Genomic DNA, 21657 nt, shown 5'->3' with positions numbered 1-21657 from the left:
TTTTGACAGACTCCACTAGGAGTGCGTTATTATTTTTTGATGGTAGTAGCTTGCTCCCATCTTTAGATGGGCGTTCAACCAACCCATTGAAGTTCAATAAACACCCTTGAACTGTGACCACTTGTGCCTGTCTTCACTGTTTGATACCATGTCCTCCTTATATACCTGTAAGAAAGGAATGGGATCAACAGTAAGACACACACGAGTGACCACAGTTTAAGGGTGTTTATTGAACTTCAATGGGTTGGTTGAATGCCCATCTAAAGATGGGAGCAAGCTACTACCATCAAATAATAATAATGCAGTACTGGTGGTCTTTTGCCAAAATAAAAGGGCCTATACTAATAAACCTATTGCCAATCCTTACCTCTAAATACAAATAGTGTGGGAAACAATGTTATGAAAAGAAAGAAGTATTCACAAAATTATATGTCAGGATGTTCAGGCCATTGGCCTCCCTTCCCCACATTTTCAGCACGGGACAGGGCGGTACACTCACTAAGCACATTCTCTGGCTTCTCCAGCACGAGGATCCAGTTCAATCACCATCATCAGGGCCTTCCGTGCCCAGGTCTGTTTGTACAGAGCGCCTAATGCGACAAACAAACAATAAGTTATTTTCTTCTTTCAGATTTTCACAAATACTCAATTTCTTAGGAGATTCAGACTTCACCTCGGATCCCCCTCAGCCGGGCTCAGATCCTCTCACACAATGTTCGTAAATTATTTATGCATCCACTTTCTCGCAGGATATTCTCTTTCGGGTGACTCACGGTTCAACCCGGATCCCCCTCAGTTAGGTTCAGATCTCAGACCCCCCTCAGTCGGGCTCAGATCCCCTTTTAACACAAAGTTCAATTAGTCTCCCTCCGCCGGGCTCGGAATAATTCCAATTTCCAATATAATTTTACACAAACTTAAACTTGCTTTATCGAAAAGCCTTTAGCTAATCTCCCTCCAACGAGCTCGGACCAAATTCATTACCTTTTCCATCAACTTTCAAAGACTTTCGAATGTGCACAGGGTTTTGCTTTATCCCATTGCAGGTCCACTTCGATTTCACAATTCTTTATCACTCTCCACATTTTCCACCTTTCAGCTGGATACCTAACGGAGACCATCGATAGAGCACCCACATTGTACCGGACCACTATCTACGGTATCGTTTCTTAGCTTCAAAGTTCAATCGCTCACTGCTGTTTAATTGCGTTTGCGTCGCTTGCCACATACGCTTTAAACACCATTCTCTTTAGTTCTCTCTATACAATGTTGCCGCTTGCAACCCTGTCTGGTTTCAGTCTCCCCAACTCACCGGTTGTACTGACTTCACTGGCGCTGCTTTGTTGTAGGAGCCAAGGGCAGATTCTCCCCGCCTTGACTATTGATGCGAAAGAGCCCCAGACACCTCCGACACACAATGCAGGATTCTTCAGCCTCGATTCTTGGCATTACGTTTCCTATTCTCCAAGGTTCCTGAAAGTAACGGTCTTTCATTTGAAAAGGTCAAGGGCACTTCTCCCCTTGCAATCCTCTTTGCTGGTTCACCCCCAGAAACTGGATCCAAAAGCGATGGCCGTATCCTGGACCCCTGGATGACAATTCCCCGGGCACTAGTGGGTGAGAGACCTTCGGGTTTCTCAGTTTCTCACATATCCCTCCATTATGTTGGAGGAACTGACTCTTGGTGCTACCATGTGCATGGTCCGACCATCACAAGATAACATTTTCCATCAATTCTTGCCCATCTCTGGATAAACCTTGTACGGCGCCACCCACACTTACTCGTAACAAGAAGGATATCACAACTGAGAAACTACTCCCACTCATCCTACCACTATTAAATTCGGTCTCCACAACCTGTGCTGACCCTACCGTTCTGGTAGACACCTACAATCGAGCTATGTTAAAAGCCTTGGATTCCATTGCCCCACTTAAACAGCGCAAAGAAAAATCACACAACCATCTCAACCCCTGGTTCACCCCACTTCTACGAGAACTTCGCAAAGATAAACGTAAAGCTGAGTCTCTCTGGAGAAACTCACCTACGCCAGTAAATAAAATTAACCTTCTATCCATCACCCTCTCTTACAAAGAAGCCATACTAGCGGCAAAAAAAGAAGTCTATAACAACAGGATCACACAAGCTCAAACCAATACTAAGGAACTCTTTAGAATTCTGAAGGAATTAGAGTCCCCAGCCGCCCCCATTGACACCTGTACCCCTGACACTGAATGGTGCACCAACATACAAAAAGCATTACTCAACAAAATCACGACACTCCAAGCTAAAATTAACACTAAAAAACCCATCTCCATGACTCAGCAGGGAACCCCCAACCCTCCAACATCTCATCCCCATTCATCCATTCAAACCTTTTAGCTTCTCACCGCTTACCACTAGGGAAGTGGAAAATATCATCAAGAAGCTAGAACCTTCTAATTGTCAAGGCGATGCCTGCCCAGCACCAATCATAAAGGAAGCAGCGCCTGAGCTCGCTCCCTTTATAACCTCCTTCATCAACTCCTCTTTTAAATCTGGCATAGTACCAAATAACCTCAAGGATGCTTGGGTAATCCCCTTAATCAAAAAACCTAACTTAGACCCTAGTAATCCCACCAACTATAGGCCCATCACCACGGTACCTTACCTCCTAAAAATCCTGGACCGTGCTGCATATCTCCAAATTCAAGATTATCTTGACAAGAATAACTTATTAGGACTCAGGCAATCTGGTTTCCGACCGAGACACGGCACTGAGACCGCTCTGTTAGATCTAAAAACACAAACTGAGGATCTAAAAGACAAGGGCAAACAAGCACTCTTACTCCTCTTAGATCTATCCGCCGCCTTCGATCTGGTGGAACACCAAATCCTTTGCCAGCATCTCAAAACGGCCGCCCACTTCTCCGATGCAGCTTCCTCTTGGATAAGCCCATTCCTTGCCAACAGATCCATGAGAGTCTTCTCACCTCTTGCCGCTGCTGACCCAGCGCATGTCCCTTGCGGAGTCCCACACGGCTCACGCGTATCACCTATGCTCTACAATGTCTTTACTAAACCACTCTTTGATATTCTTGACCATCTGGGTGTCACCTACACAAATTATGCGGATGACACCCAGATACTCATCCCTATCACTGGTGACTATGTAACTGACGTCAAAGCTCTCAATGCAGTCTACTCCGTCATCCAGGGGTGGATGGCCCACCACGGTCTCTGCCTAAACGACGAGAAAACTGAGCTACTCATCCTAGGTTCTCAATCCAAACTTGCAAAACTTGACAGCAAATATAATGCCTTCATCATTGATGGTAACATTATCAAGGTCACCAAGGTCACTAAAACACTCGGTATTTTTCTAGACTCGACCCTCTCTCTCACTAGACAAACCAACTCAGTAGTTTGAGCATCTGCGCACACGTGCAAACTAATCACTGCTTGCCGCCCCTTCTTATCTATGGACAATTGCTTGATCCTTGCCAGAACTCTCATCTTATCCAAAATGGATTACTGCAATGCCCTTTACCTGGGAACTAGTCAAAAAAACATTGACAAACTTCAGGTAACCCAGAATAACGCCATCAGGGCTGCTCTTAACATACCTAGGCCCACCCACATCTCCTCCACTAGACGCAACTTACGATGGCTCCCCATTTCACGGCGCATTGCCCTCAAAACACTGGTTCTTAGTTACAAAGCACAGAACAACGCTGCACCGGCCTACCTGTCAGAGCGCTTCACACAACACACAGCTCACAGACCTCTAAGATCTGCACAAGCTAATACACTCATCATTCCTAGCTTCAAGCTCCAGACTGCCAGAGGCTCGAGCTTCCCAGTCCTGGCAGCTAAACTCTGGAACTCACTACCCAATGATCTCAGGAATGTCCCCTCCCTTCAATCCTTCAAAAATAGAGCAGAACAATGGCTTTATGAGCAAGACGAAGCTTCAGCCTCCTTTTTGTAAACACTCACTGCATGCTGTACCAACCCTATCACCTCTGTATATATTGGGACGACTAACTACCTTGTAAATATATGTATATTTCTTTGCCCTATGTATATTTATACTTTGTAATATGTAACTGCCTTCTGTAACTGCCTTTCTATAACTTCTCATTGTAACCCTTCCAAACATGCGCCCTGATGCCCGTGGGCAGGCTGCGCAATATAAATAAATAAAAATACAAATACAAACTGTGGGGCCGGCGGGAGAGAGGGGTGTCAAATCCGTTTCACTTATGGTGGACATGCAGGAAAGCTCAGTAAGCACTGAACCCGCTAGTGGTGTTGTTGGGAGAAGTGGTAGAAGGGATATACCCCATGAATGGTCATAATTCATTGCTTATTACTCACCTTTTGATACCACTGCAACCTCTCCCTCACTAGATGCTGGAAGAGTTTGAATGGATCACAAATAAATTGCGGTGGTACAAATTATGGGATAGAGCCTCAGTAGAAAATAATGAATCCTCCCAGATGGGTCCACTATACTATGTGTGAGTTTGGTATGCGTTCCATGACCTTTGTAACCAATTTCCGGGTCAGTCAATCAAACCCTTACAACTGAAACACTTTACTTTGATTTTTTTCTTTTAGTTGATGAAGAAGAGGTCCAGCAGGAACTTGGTGGGAATTCTGTTCTAAGTGCCGTCAGCTCATTTGCCCAGGTCATGCCTCATGTTATTATGCATTCTTTATATTGCATTTACCGATATGTCCATTGTAAGGCTTTCTGGCTGCCTGGGTGTTCTCCCCTCAACGCTATGAATCGGATTTGGTCTTTCCTTTTGTGATTTAATGGTCCAAGATTAAAAGATAAAGGGCCTCATTACGAGGTTGGAGGTAACCATGGCGCTATTAGCGCCATGGCTGCCTCCAAATCCTTACCGACTCCACCCTGGTGAATGGAGCTAATACCGCCCCATTCAAAGGTTGGCGGGGGTGGTAATTCCCCATTCACCAGGGCCCTTCCCCATTCCCATTTGAGACCACATAGGGCTCAATGGGAATGGGGAAGGCGCTAATAACGGTACCGCAAATTGCGGTACCGTTATTAGCTCCAAAGTCCCTTTGCGGGTCCCGTCCTTAACGCCTGGTAAAACCAGGCGTTAAGGGAGGACCCGCAAAGGGAACTCGTAGTAGGGCGGTAAGGGATTACCGGCACCTGTGCCCTTACCGGTGTCGGTAATCCCTTACCGCCCACCTCGTAATGAGGCCCAGAGATTCAAAAGCATACATACAAGTGAGGTCCTTGTTCTGTGTTAAACACTGCCATGGCCCCTCTTTCACCTGGCTTCTCGGATGCACGCCCCGTGCGTGCATAAAGTGCTTAGCACACATAGGGCTTCTCTTCATCATGAGTGATCTGATGTCTTATTAGGGTGGAGCTGTCTCTGAAGGTTTTTTTGCACTCTGTGCAGCCATAAGGCTTCTCACCGCTATGGATCCTCTCATGTCTGTACATACTTGAAATCTGAGTGAAGCTTTTCATGCACACCTTACACTGGTAAGGTTTCTCCCCACTGTGGTTTCTCGCATGTTGCCTCAGGCTTGATACCCTATTAAAGTGCTTTCCACATTCTGTGCACTTGTAAGGCCTCTCACCACTGTGGTTTCTCTCATGTTGCCTCAGGTTTGATAACCAATTAAATTGTTTTCCACATTCTGTGCAGTCGTAAGGCCTCTCCCCGCTATGGTTTCTCTCATGTTGTCTTAATATTGATGCCTGCTTAAAGTGTTTTCCACATTCTGTGCACTTGTAAGGCTTCTCTCCAGTATGGTGTCTTCTGTGACAGCTCTGGTGGTTTAGGAAGCTAGATTGGTCTGTGAGGGTTTCCCCACATTCAGTGCACGTACACGGCATTTGGCTTTGTGGTATGTTTATCAACTTCTTTACCAGTTCAGTGGATTGGTCTTGTCCATCTTGTGTGGGATTTTTCTTCTTTCTCTGTAGATCCCACGTTTTTTTGTTTATTTGCAAGATTTCAGTTTCAGAAATCAATCCATTTTCTGTTGAAAGAAGCACAATTTCCAGTTATTATTTCACATCTTTGCAGTGTAATGGATCTAGCGAGCAGCAGATGTCCTGCCTCTTTGTTCCCACTAACAAAATGGACGACCCTTAATAAGCTAATATTTATCCCCGACACACAGCACACATGTAAAACCTAAAATAAATATAACAAAAGGTTTGGAGTCTGCATATAGCACGGAAAAGCAAAAAAGAAACATTTTTTTATGAATTTAAACATGTATTGACTTATAATATAATGGATGAAAAGTGTAGCGATTTGAGGACCAATATAAGGAACTTGCTGGGGAAGTGGTGGTGAACAGCAAGATGTCCGGCTTTGTGGCAGTAACAGGACATAGTACATGAGCAGGAGAGAGGGAACTTCACAGCCTTCAGGAAGGGGCTTAATGGAATATGGTGAAAGGCCAAGAAGACAGTGTTACAGTAGTCAAGTCTAGTAAGTGCTGAAGTGGTAATGAGGGCTTGGTAGGATGCTGTGGAAACCTTTTGGTGGATTTGACATTTGTTTGGTAGATTGTACTGGGTAGAGCTGGCTGTAGTGGTGAAGATATTTTACAGTAGCATTTCATACAGGTGACCATGCAGTGCTTCTATACAGAGCTCTAAGAAATGGAAAACATGGCCAAGGTCCATGTCCTCGCTCATTCCATGCCCACTTGTATTGTTCCGCTATTGCAAGCCCTCCTTTGCTTCCTGCCTATTCCTACTATAGTCATGCCCTATATATGTACACACTCACTGTAAGAGATATTGTATACATGTACTATTTTCCATTTACAGCATGCATAATGTACGGTTTACGAAAGTGGCTTTGCACCGAGCAATAAACAGACAACTTAATACCCAGAAAGTGGTTAAATGTTAAAGTGGTGAATTGCACAAAGAGAACCTGCCACAGGTTTAAAGTACATTGAAATTAAGATTGCGGTTCGTATTGTGACAGAATGCCATCTGTAAGCCTGAGCCTTTTGATTTTTAGTATAAAATGGTGGCGGTAGATTAGTCTCTGAAAGTGAGGTCTCCTAAACAGACCTCGCTCTTGTCCAATGCTGAAATGTATAGTGCAAACATGTAACTGCTGAGCCTGTCTACTGACACCTCTCAGCGGGCCTATGTGATATTTTCTAATATTAAAGACTGCATGCAAAAATGCAGATAGATTTTCTTTGGCCAATTTGGGGCAGCATTTAATATTCATAATGCAACACTATTCAGCACCCCTCTCGCCTGAAAACTAATCTCCCTCTTAGAATCAGGGGGTGTCTCCCACTGAACCCCTCTTTAATCCTGTGTCCCCTCCCCGCATTAACTATGCTTGCCCACCACCCTCACAGACAGATACACGCACACTATCAAACACACAACACACAGACACACAGTGACGCAAACACTTCTCACAGCGGACTTCCATCTTCTTCTGGTCGTGCCCTGCGCACACTCGTGGGCGGCAGGGGCACAACAGTTGAATTTAGAAAGACCGATCAGAGCTGTTACAGAGTAGTCTTTCTAAATAGGTCTATTTAATGTCTTAATACCCTCTCAGCAGCTGCCTTCTAGTTTGGCAACATGGCAGTTTCAAAGTGGCATGAGCATTCCTGCCAAATCTCAGCAGATAGGGGCTCCCTTTAGCTTTTTGCAGCTCAGATCCAAAATTTGATAATTGTGCAATTCCAGAGCCTGGTGGCAGGTTAAACTCTTTGATCCAAAACAAATCATTTGGGCCCAACCCAGGAAATTCCTCTTTTGATGCATCTTGTCACCTCCCCCAGAAGACATAAGATCAGCACTGCTTCAAAGGCGAATCCTGCCAAGACAATGGAGAGCTCACACCAAGGTGGTAAAAAACAGATATAGCTTGATACAGTGCAGACAAAAGAGGGGGCGATGTTATAGAGTCAGGAGAGGAGCGCCAGTTCACACATGTGTCCCACAATCTGGGATTCTCCCAAGGTACACCTACTTTCTGTACCCTGCCACGCACCCCTTCCTGCAACCAAGGCACGCAGGGGCTGATATTACCAGACAAATGACTATGAAACAGCAGCCAGGATTGGACACCTTCTAGAAGGCTAGACAGGGACCCGTCTGCTGTAGCGGATTGCCTTTTTAAGGGAGTGAGACCAACCCTCTGTGGAATCATACTGAGGCTACTGAAGCAGAAGGATTTCACCTGGAACCTTATTGGGGGTACAGTCTGCTTTAAAGTTATCTTCCATTAGAGGTGAAGATAAAGGCTCCAGGAAGTTAGCAACTATCCCAGAGGACCATCTTCTAGATGGACATGGTCTAACGCAAGCTGAGACCACTAGTAGCCTATCACTGGGAGTAACAGCCCCTGCAAGTGCTCTCTGGAAACCTTCCTGGCTGGGGAGTGCGGAACAAGGGTCTATCATGGATTCCCAGCCATCAGAAGTGAAGAACCAAGCTCTGTGCATTGTTCGCCCACTTTGATCAATAGTTGAGCCGGCCGGACTGCTTTCAAGTGCTGTGTCCCTGCTCTAGCCGTGTTCGAGCCGATCGCTGTTGAAGAACCTTATCACATCACTGGATCTCTTCAACCTTCTTGACCAAATCGAGGCACTGATTCAACTGTCTGTTCTTCACCAAATTCGAGCTGTTCACCGCTACAGGAATGCACCAGATCGCTGGACCGTCTTGAACCAACATGACTGTGTCAATACCTGCATTCCATTGGAAATAATCAACCCGAAAGTACAAGCCGAGAAGGCATTTGAAATGGTTCTGTCCCCTTAGCCTACCTTAAAGGGTCCTAGTGACTAGTAAGACCCCACTCTCTCGCTTTTTTAAAGATACATATTCAGCACCCTTGACTTTGCTGCTGAAATTATTGCTTGAGCACACCCGTCTTCAGACCTAGAGTGCCCCCTCTGACCAGAAGGATTGGATATTCTGCGTCTTCTCTTACAGGGGTGGGTTATAGTGTTTTCCATTAGTGCATTTGTATTGTTAGTTTAATTAAAATATCCCATCTCTGCAGAACCTTGATTGGACATTCTTTCCTTTTGGCGCAACAATACTATCATTTGGACTGCTTCTGTGCTAGCCCTCATTCCTTCTGACGATTATAGTCTTCCCTTGGCCCATGTTACCACAAGAGGAGAAGTAGGTATACCCATCCTGCTGCTCCCGTTTTTCCTTTATGATTGCAATCACTGCTCATTTAGTACTGGCGTGGAATGAGTAGGACTCTATCCAGTTCTCATCACAGGCGTATTCTATGAAACCGAGGATTAGCCATGAAACCTTGCCTCGGGACTGTAGTCAGTCAGCTTGTTCCTCTCTTCCCTTTGGCTATGCTGCCTGGCAGTTAAATAAAAGTCACTTACAGTCTTTGGGTTTTAAGTGTCCTAACCCGTTCTTGGCTCGGCTGAGTGGTCACTCTTGCCTTGCCGTGGTCAGGATGTTGGTCTTGTTGGAGTCAGGTATGACCAGGAAAAGCTTCATGCCCCCCCCCCTTCCCCAACACCCCCCGAATCATTTCCAAGGTGGTCTCTGAATCGAGTGCTTCTTGGATTATGCCCATTCTCTTCCTTCAGCTCCCTGTTGCCCTTTGCTCTTTACTGTTCTACATTTGCTTGCTTCATCCCCGACTTACTGCAACACTCAGCCTCTCTTGACTTCCAAACTTCCTTCTTCCTCCTTTGCCCCTTTTTGAGCCTCCTTTCTCCTCTCCAGATTTGTACTCTCCTTCACACTCTTTCCGTAAGCTTCCCTTGCTTCTCATTCTTCTCCAGAATGTCCCTTCCAATATCGTTAGATCTAAGTTCATCAGTTCTCCCCCCTCTTCTGACCCAGCACCTTATCTCCAGCCTCGTCTGATCTACCTCACCTCCTCTTTCTGCTCTGACTACTCTTTTCCAACCTCGGAGGTATCAGTCTTCTCGTCCCTCCTCTTTCTGTTCCACTCTACCAAGATCTTCCCAGTCTCCTCCTCACGCCCTTACTCGTCCACCGCCTCTGCTTTTCTCCTACTTACCCTCATCCTTGCTCTCCTCGTACACCTTCTCGTCCCTCCAGAACACCACTTCTTTCCTCACTGACCCCAGCATAGAATGCAGGTCCACTCTACACCTCTGCAGGCCCGACACTGCTAAACTGTCTATTTATCACTGTACTTAGATTACATTAGTCGTGGCCTCATCACCCCAAGGTTCAATCGTGCCCAAAGCGGGGGGAAACAGCTTCCCAGTCCAGGCACTATCTCTGGAACAAGCTACCTCCTCACCTGCGTGCAGAACCCTCTTACAATGTTGTCACAAAGCATCTTAAAACACTGTTGTTCAACTGACTCTCCTCCCATCTGTCCGCCCCTACTGACTGCTGTTTCTCTACATGTAACTAGTGCCTAGATGCCTATGGGCTGTGCACGCTGCTATAAATGTACAAATAAATAAATAAATTGGCTCTCCAAATTTGAAAACCATTCTCTTGGTTGCCTCGGCTTGCTTCTCTAAGGGCGCAGAAGTACGAGCATGACACAGTGGTGGTATGTTTGTTGACACTGTAATGAAGGCCTGGTATCAAACAGTAAGACAGACACAAGTGATCCCAGTTCAAGGGCGTTTATTGAACTTCAGTTGGGTTTGAAAAACGCCTGTCTAAACCTAAATCTAAATCTAAAGATGGAGCAGGCTACAGCTATCAAATAATAACACAGTCCTAGTCGGGTCTGTCATAATAAAAGGGCCTATACTAATAAACCTATTGCCAATCCTTACTTCTAAATACAAATAGAGTGGGAAACAATGTTATGCAAATGAAAATTGTTCAAGAAATGAAATGTCAAGATATTCAAGCCGTTGACTTCTCTTCCCCACGTTTTCAGCACGGGACAAGGTGGCACACTTGAGCTTAGCACACTCGTCCTGTGTCCAGACATATTTAAATCCCTTCTAGACTAAGGAAAACTCAGTGTCTTCTTGATCCAGAAGGAGGCTCTTCCTGTTCTGGATACAGATTCAGATGTTCAGTTCTTGATGAGAAAACCCAGTGGTTGATTAACTTAGAAGTTATTGGTCTTAAAGGAGAGTTCCGGGACTTTTTTTTTATTGTCCCTACGGGTCGGCCATGTGTTTGTAAGCATAAATCGGTAGATCGTAGGAAACTTTCCTATGGACCTTACCCGACTTTTCGCCCATTATCGCACTCGAAATCAGCCTCCATTTTGTGATAATCCTATCATTCCGCCGCATCGACCTGGCTCACCTGCCTTTGCGGCACTAAATCAAATCCCCCGCCCCTGAAACAGACTTTATCAAAACATTCATATTCCCCGCCTCTATCCGTGACGTGACTGAGCTGCGTAGGCAAACGCGCCCAGGCGTCTTCTACGCGACTCCACACAGACCCCGGAAATCAACACAGATCAGCTCACAATACAGCGCGCCACAATTCGGAATATGAAACTGTACTTTGAAATCAAACCGCAAGATTGTAAATGTGGTAAAGTACATTTATTTGACATCAAATGTTTAGAGAATATTCAGCGATTTACATTTTTATTTGCTCACGTTCCAAAAAGTTCGTATTGAGGAACGCGATGGTCCTTTGCTGTACACAGGGTCTTAGAGCATCTCACAATACAGCGCCACAATTCGGAATGTGAAACCGTGGTTTAAAAGCAAACGGCAAGATTGTACATTTGGCAAAGTACGTTTATTGGACATCAAATGTTTAGAGAATATTCAGCGATTTGCATTTTTCTTTGCTCTCGATCCAAATTAGTTCATCTTGAGGGAAGCGATGTTCGTGTGCAGTACACAGGGTGTTGGTTTACGATAAAAATAAGCTCTTCGGTCGCACTGATAATCGCATGGCTGTTCCAACAACCAGGCACTAGGCCACCACAACGGTAGGTATGTTGCATCTAACCGTTAGTACCGCGTAAGGGCATACTTGTACTTGGCGATCGTCCCATAAAATGGTCAGGGTGGTAACGTTGTTCACGCGGAGAAGCAACTGGCGGCTGTAGAACCCGTCCGCAGGTGTCTGGTACTCGTGACACAGACAGTAGTGAATGATGTACCTAAAAACATAAAAAATGAAATTAGTCTCACCATCAGATCCTTATTAAAATTATTCATTTCATAGCGAGGACAGCGCTACTGGGTGTACACAAGTGTTTAAAGGCGTGGCGAGGCATGGAGGGGGGGGGGGGGAGTGGAGTACAAGGTAAGTAGCATAAAATAATAAATAAATAGGGCCAGCTGGTGGCAAGTGCAAGGTAAGTGCAGAACAAGTGCTGGGAAGGGGGGGCTGTAGGATACTGAGACAGTCCCCCAGTGCAGGGGTTGACAGGGAGGCAGTGCAGGTGGAGAGTGGAAGGGCCCAGGACCGAGGTCGCAGACAGTGGACCAGTTGTAGCAGGGGAGAGGGAGAGAGAAAGCAGAAGCAAAGAGGAAGGTTTTGAGGTGCTTCAGTAAAAGCAGATGTTTCTCCTCAAGATAGTGCGCGGTAGAAAACAATATGCCACATAGAACGAACAAGTACAACTGAACCCGTCTTTAAAGCCACTGTATAGTAATGAAATTGCGGTATAAACTCATCAAAAGTTACTTACATTATATTTGCATTTTCCATTGTGTCTCTGTGTAGGGCAGACCCGAAACACCACTCCTTCTTTGCCGACGTTACTTCTTCTAATTAACGTGGCTCATCGTTTCGTTTCTGAATTTTTATTCATTATCTTTTCTTAGTCTTTCAGGATGGTCCCGGCCTGTCAAGGTCAAATCACAATAGAACCTTATATTGGGTCGTGGGCCGTTCCGCCACCCGAGCAAAACATCAAAGCAGCTGACCTTCACTTTGAGCGAGCACACATTTCTAGTTAGCTGCAGTTAGTTTTAGGGACATCTTGTCTGCGTGCCTTTTTTTTTATTGTCCCTATGGGTCGGCCATGTTTTTGCAATACGGAAACATTCTATAATTTTTGTAAAAATGATTTATATTACTGTTTTGTTTAATTGCAATGGGCCTGCAACATGAGGAGACTCGAGAGAACAGACAATCAAATTACAATCATTTAAACCGTGATGTGTATTTCTCAATGAGCTCTGCTTTAGGTGGACATGGAACAGAGGCAATGTTGGGTGGCAATGCAGTTGTCCCCTGCATAGGTTCGTTCACCACTCCATGTATGTGCCTATCGAGGACATCTACGATAAGTCTCTCAATAAACTCATATTGCATATCCTCAAACACTGGTTTGATCACCCATTGTTTACTTCTTTTAGTGAAGGCCTTATTGTAGCGAAGCGTCCCTAAAGTTCCGGTCGTCCTACTTTGTTGACGGCCAACATTATGGTTATGTGCCAAGACCGCTAAAAGAGTCCGATTTATCATGCCTTCCATGCCAAAATGCAATCTTTTGGGCCTGTACTTGAGGCACATATTGTGGAACACCTCCAAATCTCCTGTGTGGCAGAATTCCGTGAGTCCCCTCAAAGCTTTTGTTATAGTTTTATCAAATACAATCTTTTCAATGGCTTTGTGAGTGGGTGATGAAGGAATCAACCACTTCTTCTTCCGTGCCTCCTCTGTGGACAAATGGCCATGTTCACATTTGTGGAAATGCTCATTTGTCGACCATCGATGTACGTTGCTACAGTGCAACATTACTGACCGCCATTTTTCCAGTAGAATTTCCAACGACCCTTCACATGTTTTTGAGCTCCACCAAAGATGGTTGCTGATTGACTTGGACCACTGTGAAATACCTTGCAATTCTTTTTTTTTACCTGCAGCAGACAATTTTTTATTGATTGATTTTGCAAGATGCCAAACGTCAAATTGGTGATTTATATTTTTGTACTGTTCTCTCATTGTCTTGGCAATTGAAACGTGTCTGTCCGTGGCTATCAGGTCGATCACCATTCCCCGCGATTGTAGTTCTTGCAATGATGCTACAAAGCCAACTTTCTCCATGGCCACTGAGGATGTACTTTGTGACACCTGCACGACCACCGAACTCACAATTTTCTTACTTTCCATGTCCTGAAAGTGGTAGGTGCAGTACTTGGCTGAAAATCCTGGGCTGTCGCACTGTCCATCACCGGCTAGCCTGAAGCGTTTGCCCGCGAATGTACTTTCCATTGACATTTTTTCCATTCTCTAAGCTTCGCTGATGGCTGGAAATAGATAATCGGTTTGGTATTTGTAGAACTGACTTTTCGCAATGAAATGGATTCCCACAAACTGAAAGAAATACTGTAACTTTTTAAAACTTGAACCACTAAAAAGTGCGGCCGCTGCACAAAGTAGATTGCCTGCTGGCAGTTGCCCCAGCATGGGTTGTGCAGACCATGCGAACGGATGATATTGTGTACAGGTGGCATGTATTTTAAGGTTAGTGCCTCGAATTGCACGAGTCACATTAATCAATGGCTCCCCACATACTTCCCCACCAACCGAATGCCCACATTTCATCATCATAATAATATCCATCAAACAGCTATCGAATACAATGAATTTGGCCTCTTTCCTTATACTGTCACTCTGCATCCCAGCTGGTTCGGCCTGTAACGTTGAGGACATGTCACTCGCATGAAAGGTACAATCTCTGATATCGTCTTCCGCTATGCTGAGTGATATTGATGGTATTTCATTGTCGTCCACGTCAATCTCTTCCATTGCAACATCTGTTCCTTGTCCGGAGATGGGAGAAAAAAACAATGTCTTCAACTTTCGCGCGCTCTTATTTTTTGCGGGTGTGGATTCTGTGAATTGATCTCCGACTGCATCCAAACTACCAGGAGGACATTCACTATCAATGGCTGGTGGTGGTATAGCTCCGTTGTCAATCACTTCATATTCTTCCCATTGGCACGATGCATCTCCAGTCTCAAGTCCCTGCCAAAAGGTTTGACAAGCAACATCTCTCGTTCGCTTCACTGTCTGTGTAGATCTAGTTCTTACACCCACTCGCAACTAGAGGACAGATTAGAAAAGGGATGTTCAGTTTAAACACAACTTACAGTATTGAACTATTGACAGTGAAAGACAACATAATATAGTAAACAGGACACTAACCTTCTTTTGCTTTCTTTTCTTTGAAACTTTCTTGCCTCGAACTTCAACATCTGGACGCTGTTGCTCCGACTCGTGTGTGCATGTCTCCACTTCCTCTCGCGCTGCAACGACTATATTTTCATGATAAGCACATCCATCACTCACTGAGGCTCCATCGACTCCCTGAAACATAGAACTTTCATTAGTATGTATAATAATATTGAAAACACAAAATGTACTTGGGGACCAATACCCATACGTACATCTCAATAGCAAAACACGAATGAACGCATTGTGTAGAACATTCAAACGACAATAGTTCACGCATTGTTGATCTAGTTAGATTGAACTGTCAAGATCCATACCTCGGGCTCCGCATAGACTTCCATTGATGATATTATTGAAGATGACGCTTCAGCAACTCCCTGAAACACAGTAATTGCATTAGTATGCTTTTCTATTTTGTTAAAAAGAACATAAACTTTGAGCAGGCGTCAACGGCTCATCTAAATAGACCTGCACAAATGATCAGTTGTCTAAAATAAATAATGGATATGTAAATATGATTCGATTTGCTCGATCGTTGGAAGTGTCACCACCCAGAGATCTGCATCAACTACTAGGGGTGATGTTCTTGTAGAAGAAGCTCCGTCATCTCCCTGAAACATAGTACTTGCGTTAATAAAGAAGGAAGTATAGCGGATGTAATCACGTCATATGATTTCGCTTGAACGAACTGTCAGTATCCATACCTCGAAATGCATAAGAACATCAAGGGACGATGTAACTGCGGTGCACACTTCTGCAAGCTGTTGCGCCGACCCGTAACTGCATGCTCCCCCTTCTACTTGGACTAATGCTCCATCGACTCCCTGAAACATAGGACTTTCATTAGTAATGAACACAATATTGAAAAAAGAAGACAAATAGGAGGGCGACGACAGAAGGACATATCAATGGCTAAAAACGAAAGAAACATTGTGTGTAACAATCACGCTACAAGAATGCAAGATCTGATGATCTCCATCGATGGAACTGTCCGGAAACGTACCTCGAGCATCTGAGTGACATCTACGGTTGTCGTCAATGCGTTGGACTCCTCAGCATCTCCCTGAAAGACAGTACTTGCATTATTTTGGATAACAATAATTATAACTGAAAACAAAGACTAGAGGACGAGTACAAGGGTGTACCATTAGGTAAAATAATTACACGATCAATTAAAACTATTGATTTACATGCCTAAAACAAGTCAGTGTCAGAATAGCTAAGTAAGATTACCCGATAGGCGCTTGAAGTGGCTGATGACTGCAATAACGACACGGATGGAGAATCTTCCGCCTTCATATTGAGTGGATACATAAATGGGGAAATTATTGTTAGCTAATGCTACACACTACCGCAAGGCCGAGAGATAAATACGTAAACTTGACTCACCAGTGGAGGGATGTGGACGAATAGAGTGGGAATAGCGGTTGAGAGCAATTTTCGCCTCGCTCGCGGTGTTTTCTTCTTTATTAGCAATGATGTGGAGTACATGTCTGGGCTAAAGTGCCTGCTGCAGATGCGGTATCGATCACCCCTCTTGTCCGCAAAGACTTCTAGGACTCTACTTTCTATCTCAGAGGCTGGATATCCGCAATATCGGACCCATTCTCTTATCTGATCTATTGTCTTAGGGAAAACATGCATTATAGTACCTTCAGATTTGTTATGGGTCTTCGAAGGGCAACCGCCAATGGAACAGGCAGGCATTATGGAAAGTTCTGAAAAGTAAAGATCAACAATTCTCTATGAATACCAATGTGTTAAAACAGTAAATGACACATAAAAGGTTCAATGCAAGGTCCGTTTTGGTTCTTGGAACTATACACGTTATTCACATGCGGATAAGTATTTCAATAACTTTCAAAAAATAGAAAAAGTAATTTGACTAAACTCAGAACATGTGACTAGTTCCTTGCATGTACTGTCGTGAACGAAAAGAAAACATGGATGCAATTTGATGACTACTAGCAAATAGATATAAATTAAAAAATTGGACGCAAAATGATTATGGTACATGGACTTACCTTGACGAACAAACAGTTAGATGCAGGGATCAGAGTAGTTTCTTGTCGTAGAACAGGGAGCAGTTCACAGGTTGCAAACTGACGAGTTTGCTCAAAGTGGTCACGGAAGTTCACAGAGACGAAGAGCAGATAACCAGCACCTTCACGGGTTGACTAGCAAAGCGCAAAGAAGTTCTCATTAGAAATATGAAGTGGGTTATAAAGAATTCGAACCAGGGGTGTGTTTGTGAATGAATGACGTGTATATGTCGTGGCATTATGTGGATTGCAGGGGGCCGTCCAGCGTGAGGGGGATGCTTGGCAGGAGACACGGGGTCTGGAGGTAGACATGGGAACAACAAACCCATGCTCTATAGACCACTTTGAAGTGTACATGGTCTTTGGCACCTCTTGGCCTTTATCGCTCCCTGACAGCTCCACTTGCCAGCAGCGCAAGTACCCCGGTGCGAACTGCCTTTGATAGGGCGGGGGGTGGATCGGGGCGGTGGTCGTGCAGACAAGACCCGTTTGCCGCAGGGCCTCACCAAGGAGAGGCCATCTAACTGAATGTAAGAGGATGGCTGCAGGATCTACTACATGGAAGGCAGGGGGGTGAGTTTATAAATACCTCACCCTCCCAGGAGAATATACACTAGATTCATTTAAAAAATCAAAACAACCATTGTTAAAATATATGTTGGGCTTTATTTTAGATTTTAATTAAACATAAATAATAAACATTACACATTGTAAAGTTGAGGTTGCAGCACATCGAGGGAAAATCCGCGGTATTGTCCACTGTCACTGGGGAAATGTTGTCTAATGGCAAGTACCGCACAGGCAGGTATTACTCTCCGAACGCGGTGTCCGAGCCTCCCGTGAAGCCACCAAGTGAAGCAACGATAGGCCACCAGCCTGTACCACCTGTGAAAAAAAAAGATGCAAACTGTATTAAACTGACCAAACTTTCTTATCAATGTCGATTCAGGTAACACATGTCATTTTCCTTAGAAAAAAATTATATCTAGAAAATGCACTATATGGAACCAATTTACATGCGTTCCAATGATATGTAAATGTAATTTTATATGTGGGAGACGACCATGAAATAGTGGTGGCATCACTGACATCACAAACAGAGTATACTTACTCGTTACTCGGATTACGCGGACGAACAGTGCCACGAAGTTCGTGCATAAGCACCATCATCATCCTCAACACTGTCCGTGAGAGGCAGGCTTCCCTGAACTCTGGCAGCTCGGTGATGCATTGCGGACTTTGCTCGCCTTCCTGCTGACTTTGCTCGCTTTCCGAAATGTAGGCCAAGCACCCGGAATTTTCACGGCAGCAGCAGTTCTCCTCCTCAGTTGGCATTAGCTCGCACCGATTGCACGTGCACCAGGTGGAGACGCCGTCCATGCGACATGGTCCAGGCTCTTCATCCGTTGACTGGTCCTCCCAACTGCCGTCCGAATCCCCATCGTTTTCGCGTGCTTGCCTTTCCAGTAGTTCTTCCTCGGTGTACTCGGGCTCGTACATATACGGCATTATTGTGGCCATTGTGCGGTAAAGATAGTAAAATAATTTATAGCGGTGGTACTGGTATCTGTTCACACGGGCTACAAGCGGCGAAGGTAGCTGACCAGAGCACTGAAACGAGTCACAGAATACTCAAAGTAACACAGAGAGAGGAATGGAATCGAAAATCTGCTGCTGTATGTTGTGAAACGGTCTGTTTATACTTATTGGGGAAAGAGGCGTCCTGCCATTTCCATGGCAACACGTCAATAGCTGAGGCGCAGCGATTGTTGACACGAGACGTGCTTGAAATGGGCAGTACGCGTCTGCTGATGTCAGGCTCAGGGGCGGGGGATTTGATTTAGTGCCGCAAAGGCAGGTGAGCCAGGGCGATGCGGCGGAATGATAGGATTATCACAAAATGGCGGCTGATTTCGAGTGCGATAATGGGCGAAAAGTCGGGTAAGGTCCATAGGAAAGTTTCCTACGATCTACCGATTTATGCTTACAAACACATGGCCGACCCGTAGGGACAATAAAAAAAAAGTCCCGGAACTCTCCTTTAAATGCTCTTCCAAACCTATACAGAACAGTTCTCCATTATCAAGAATAAGGGGAAAAAGTATCTATTTTTTTATACCAATGTAACAAGTCTGGTTTACTGTCCTGCCAGACTTGACTGTAGCTCTTATAAAAAATAAAAAATAAACTGTTTCTCTTCCCCTATTCTTCCTCCAGATCCCTGATTTAGTATCAAATCTGGTTCACAATCCTGTCAGACTTTAACTGTAGATCTTTTCACAAAACAGTTTTCAAGTATAAGGGGGAAGAGGGGGTGGGTTCTCGGTACGACGCCCTTTCATCCCCAGGCTTTTCAAAGTGCACATTCCATCGAATGTGCTCATCAGATTTTTTAGGGGGGGGCGGGAAAGGGCAGATAAGGGTTTGGGCGGGTGGGCATTGGCAAAAATTGTGGGAGGGGAGTTTGGGCGAGGTACCCCCCCAAAAACAAACAAAAAAACAAAAAAAACGAGCACATTCGATGGAATGTGCACGTTAAAAAGCCTGGGGATGAAAAGGCAGGCGATGAAATGTCATGGAACCGGGTTCTCTTGGCCTATCTGCAGCATCAAGTCTGTTTCACTATCCTGCCATGCCAGACTTGACAGTAGACCTTATCACAAAACACAGTTCTCAAACATTAGGGGGGAGCCTCTTTACCTGTTCTTTCTCCAGTTCAAAAATGTAGCATCAATTCTGTAGATCTTAGAATTCCAAAACATGTCTCTTCTTATGGCAATGGGTCCTCGACCCCTTGTGTTAGCTTCTTACTTTGGTCCCAGGCCCCTCTTGGTTTTTTCTGGATCTACCAAACTTGTGCTGCAGCTTATTTCTCTTTTGTGTTGGTTCCAGAACCCTTCACTTTATCTCGGGATCTCCTTGACTTACTCTGGGCCCCAGCCCCTTGACTATATGCTTCTTCAGATGTGTGTGGGGCCTTGACCCCTGTGTGCTGCAGTTGCGGGACTCGCCCATGTTCCTATTGGTCCCAGACCCTGGGGCCTTGACCCTGGTGTACTGTTCTAGCAGGGCAACCCCGACTTCCCAGACCCTCCGTTTGTGGTTTTTGCGGGCCCTCTACCCCTGCTTCACTCAATTCTGCCAGGTACTGTTCCACATAGGATATTTCAAAGAAATTAATTCCAGTTGTTACAGTTATTTTGCTATCCCTTTCAGCCTCGGGATATTGGTAAGCATCTCTTTAATCTATTTGTTCCCTCTGTGTCCCACCAACCGGCTCAACGCTTTCCCTACCTTTGGGAAATGTTGTTGCAGTCTCCGGTCTGTCCTGGGCGTACAGTGGGGCTTCTGCACTGCTTCTGCGTCCTGTCCTTCACAGCTCTGCAGCGGTAGGCACTCGCTCACGTCCTAGTCTGTGCGCCTTCTCCTTACTTTGGCTTTAACAGTCAGGTTTCCTCTCTTCCTGTCAATGGACAGATCCTTGCTCCATAGATCTACTGGAGACACTTGTCCCTCCTCGATAGCAGCTCGTTCTCTTTTCCTCCGGTCTCTAGCCTCAGAATAGAGGCTGGCATGACAAGGTACACAGTCCTTCCTCGCTTTTTATCATTGGGCCTGCCGCTAATAGACTGTACGGCGCATGTTGGTTCTGTGGTGGGCTTTTGCCTCCTTGCCTGATCTTCTTTGTGTCAGTGATTATATGTATTCCACCTGAGTAAGCATCACTCTTCCTCGTCAGAGTATGATTTGTATGACTGAAGTACTCAACTCTACAGATATACATAGAGGTGTGGCAGACCACAGGGGAGTGAGTGGCATTAGAGAATAGAGGGGACAGAAATGGAAGGGTCTTCCCCCATGGGAGCGGTGACAATATACTGGGATTCGGTACACTTCCCATGGCTGTACAAACCCAAGCCCTCATAATGGTGGACCCCTAATCTTGACGGGCACACTTTCAACGATGAAACCACAAGCCAATCCCAGGACTCCTGGTAACTTGCTTGCATGTTTCTCCCCAGCATCCACCAGCTGCCAGTCTCTACGCTTGTGATTGTGCATGGTGTACTTTCCTGGCCACACGGTGACAATGCCGGGGGTGGGAGGGTACCATCAGCATCTGCTGGTACACGTCTCTAGTGCCCAACACTTTGCTGGTAGGTCTCTGTCCCCAGGGAAGAGTCTTTGATGTCTAGAGATTACAGTGAGCACTAGTCACAGTGGTGGCCTACGTTGACTCTTCCCATATTTATATCTCTCAGGGACATGTTTAGCAAAGTTCTGGCCATCAGATATGTGCTCGTCAGATATGAGTAACAGGTCATTAGGTTTGGACAATTTGGCTAGGTAACACATGTTAGAGATTATGGTTTCCATGGTCCGAACCCCTAATCTTAAAGATGACGCTTGGCCACAGGCACTCAGTATGAAGCAGTTCGAATTGGCGTGGCATGGAAGGGGGGAGAAGTGGAAAGTGCGAAGCAGATAAATAACAATAAATA

The 21657-nt window shown here is 45.2% G+C and overlaps 1 protein-coding gene across 2 annotated transcripts in view; it reads right to left on the bottom strand.

Moving 5' to 3' along the window:
- Positions 1–5188: 5188 nt before the first annotated feature.
- LOC138565008 (uncharacterized) overlaps positions 5189–21657 on the bottom strand; it is a 58054-nt gene continuing 41585 nt past the window's right edge. For both annotated transcript variants that reach the window (XM_069642949.1, XM_069642948.1), the window contains exon 3: positions 5189–6013. In XM_069642949.1, the coding sequence (XP_069499050.1) occupies positions 5334–6013 (680 nt within the window). In that variant the 3' untranslated portion in view covers positions 5189–5333. The remainder of the gene's footprint in view (positions 6014–21657) is intronic.

This window comes from Ambystoma mexicanum, chromosome 1p (genome assembly GCF_040938575.1).
Source record: "Ambystoma mexicanum isolate Mex_15411 chromosome 1p, UKY_AmexF1_1, whole genome shotgun sequence".
Lineage (NCBI taxonomy): Eukaryota > Metazoa > Chordata > Amphibia > Caudata > Ambystomatidae > Ambystoma > Ambystoma mexicanum.
This window is presented reverse-complemented; position numbering and strand designations above follow the sequence as displayed.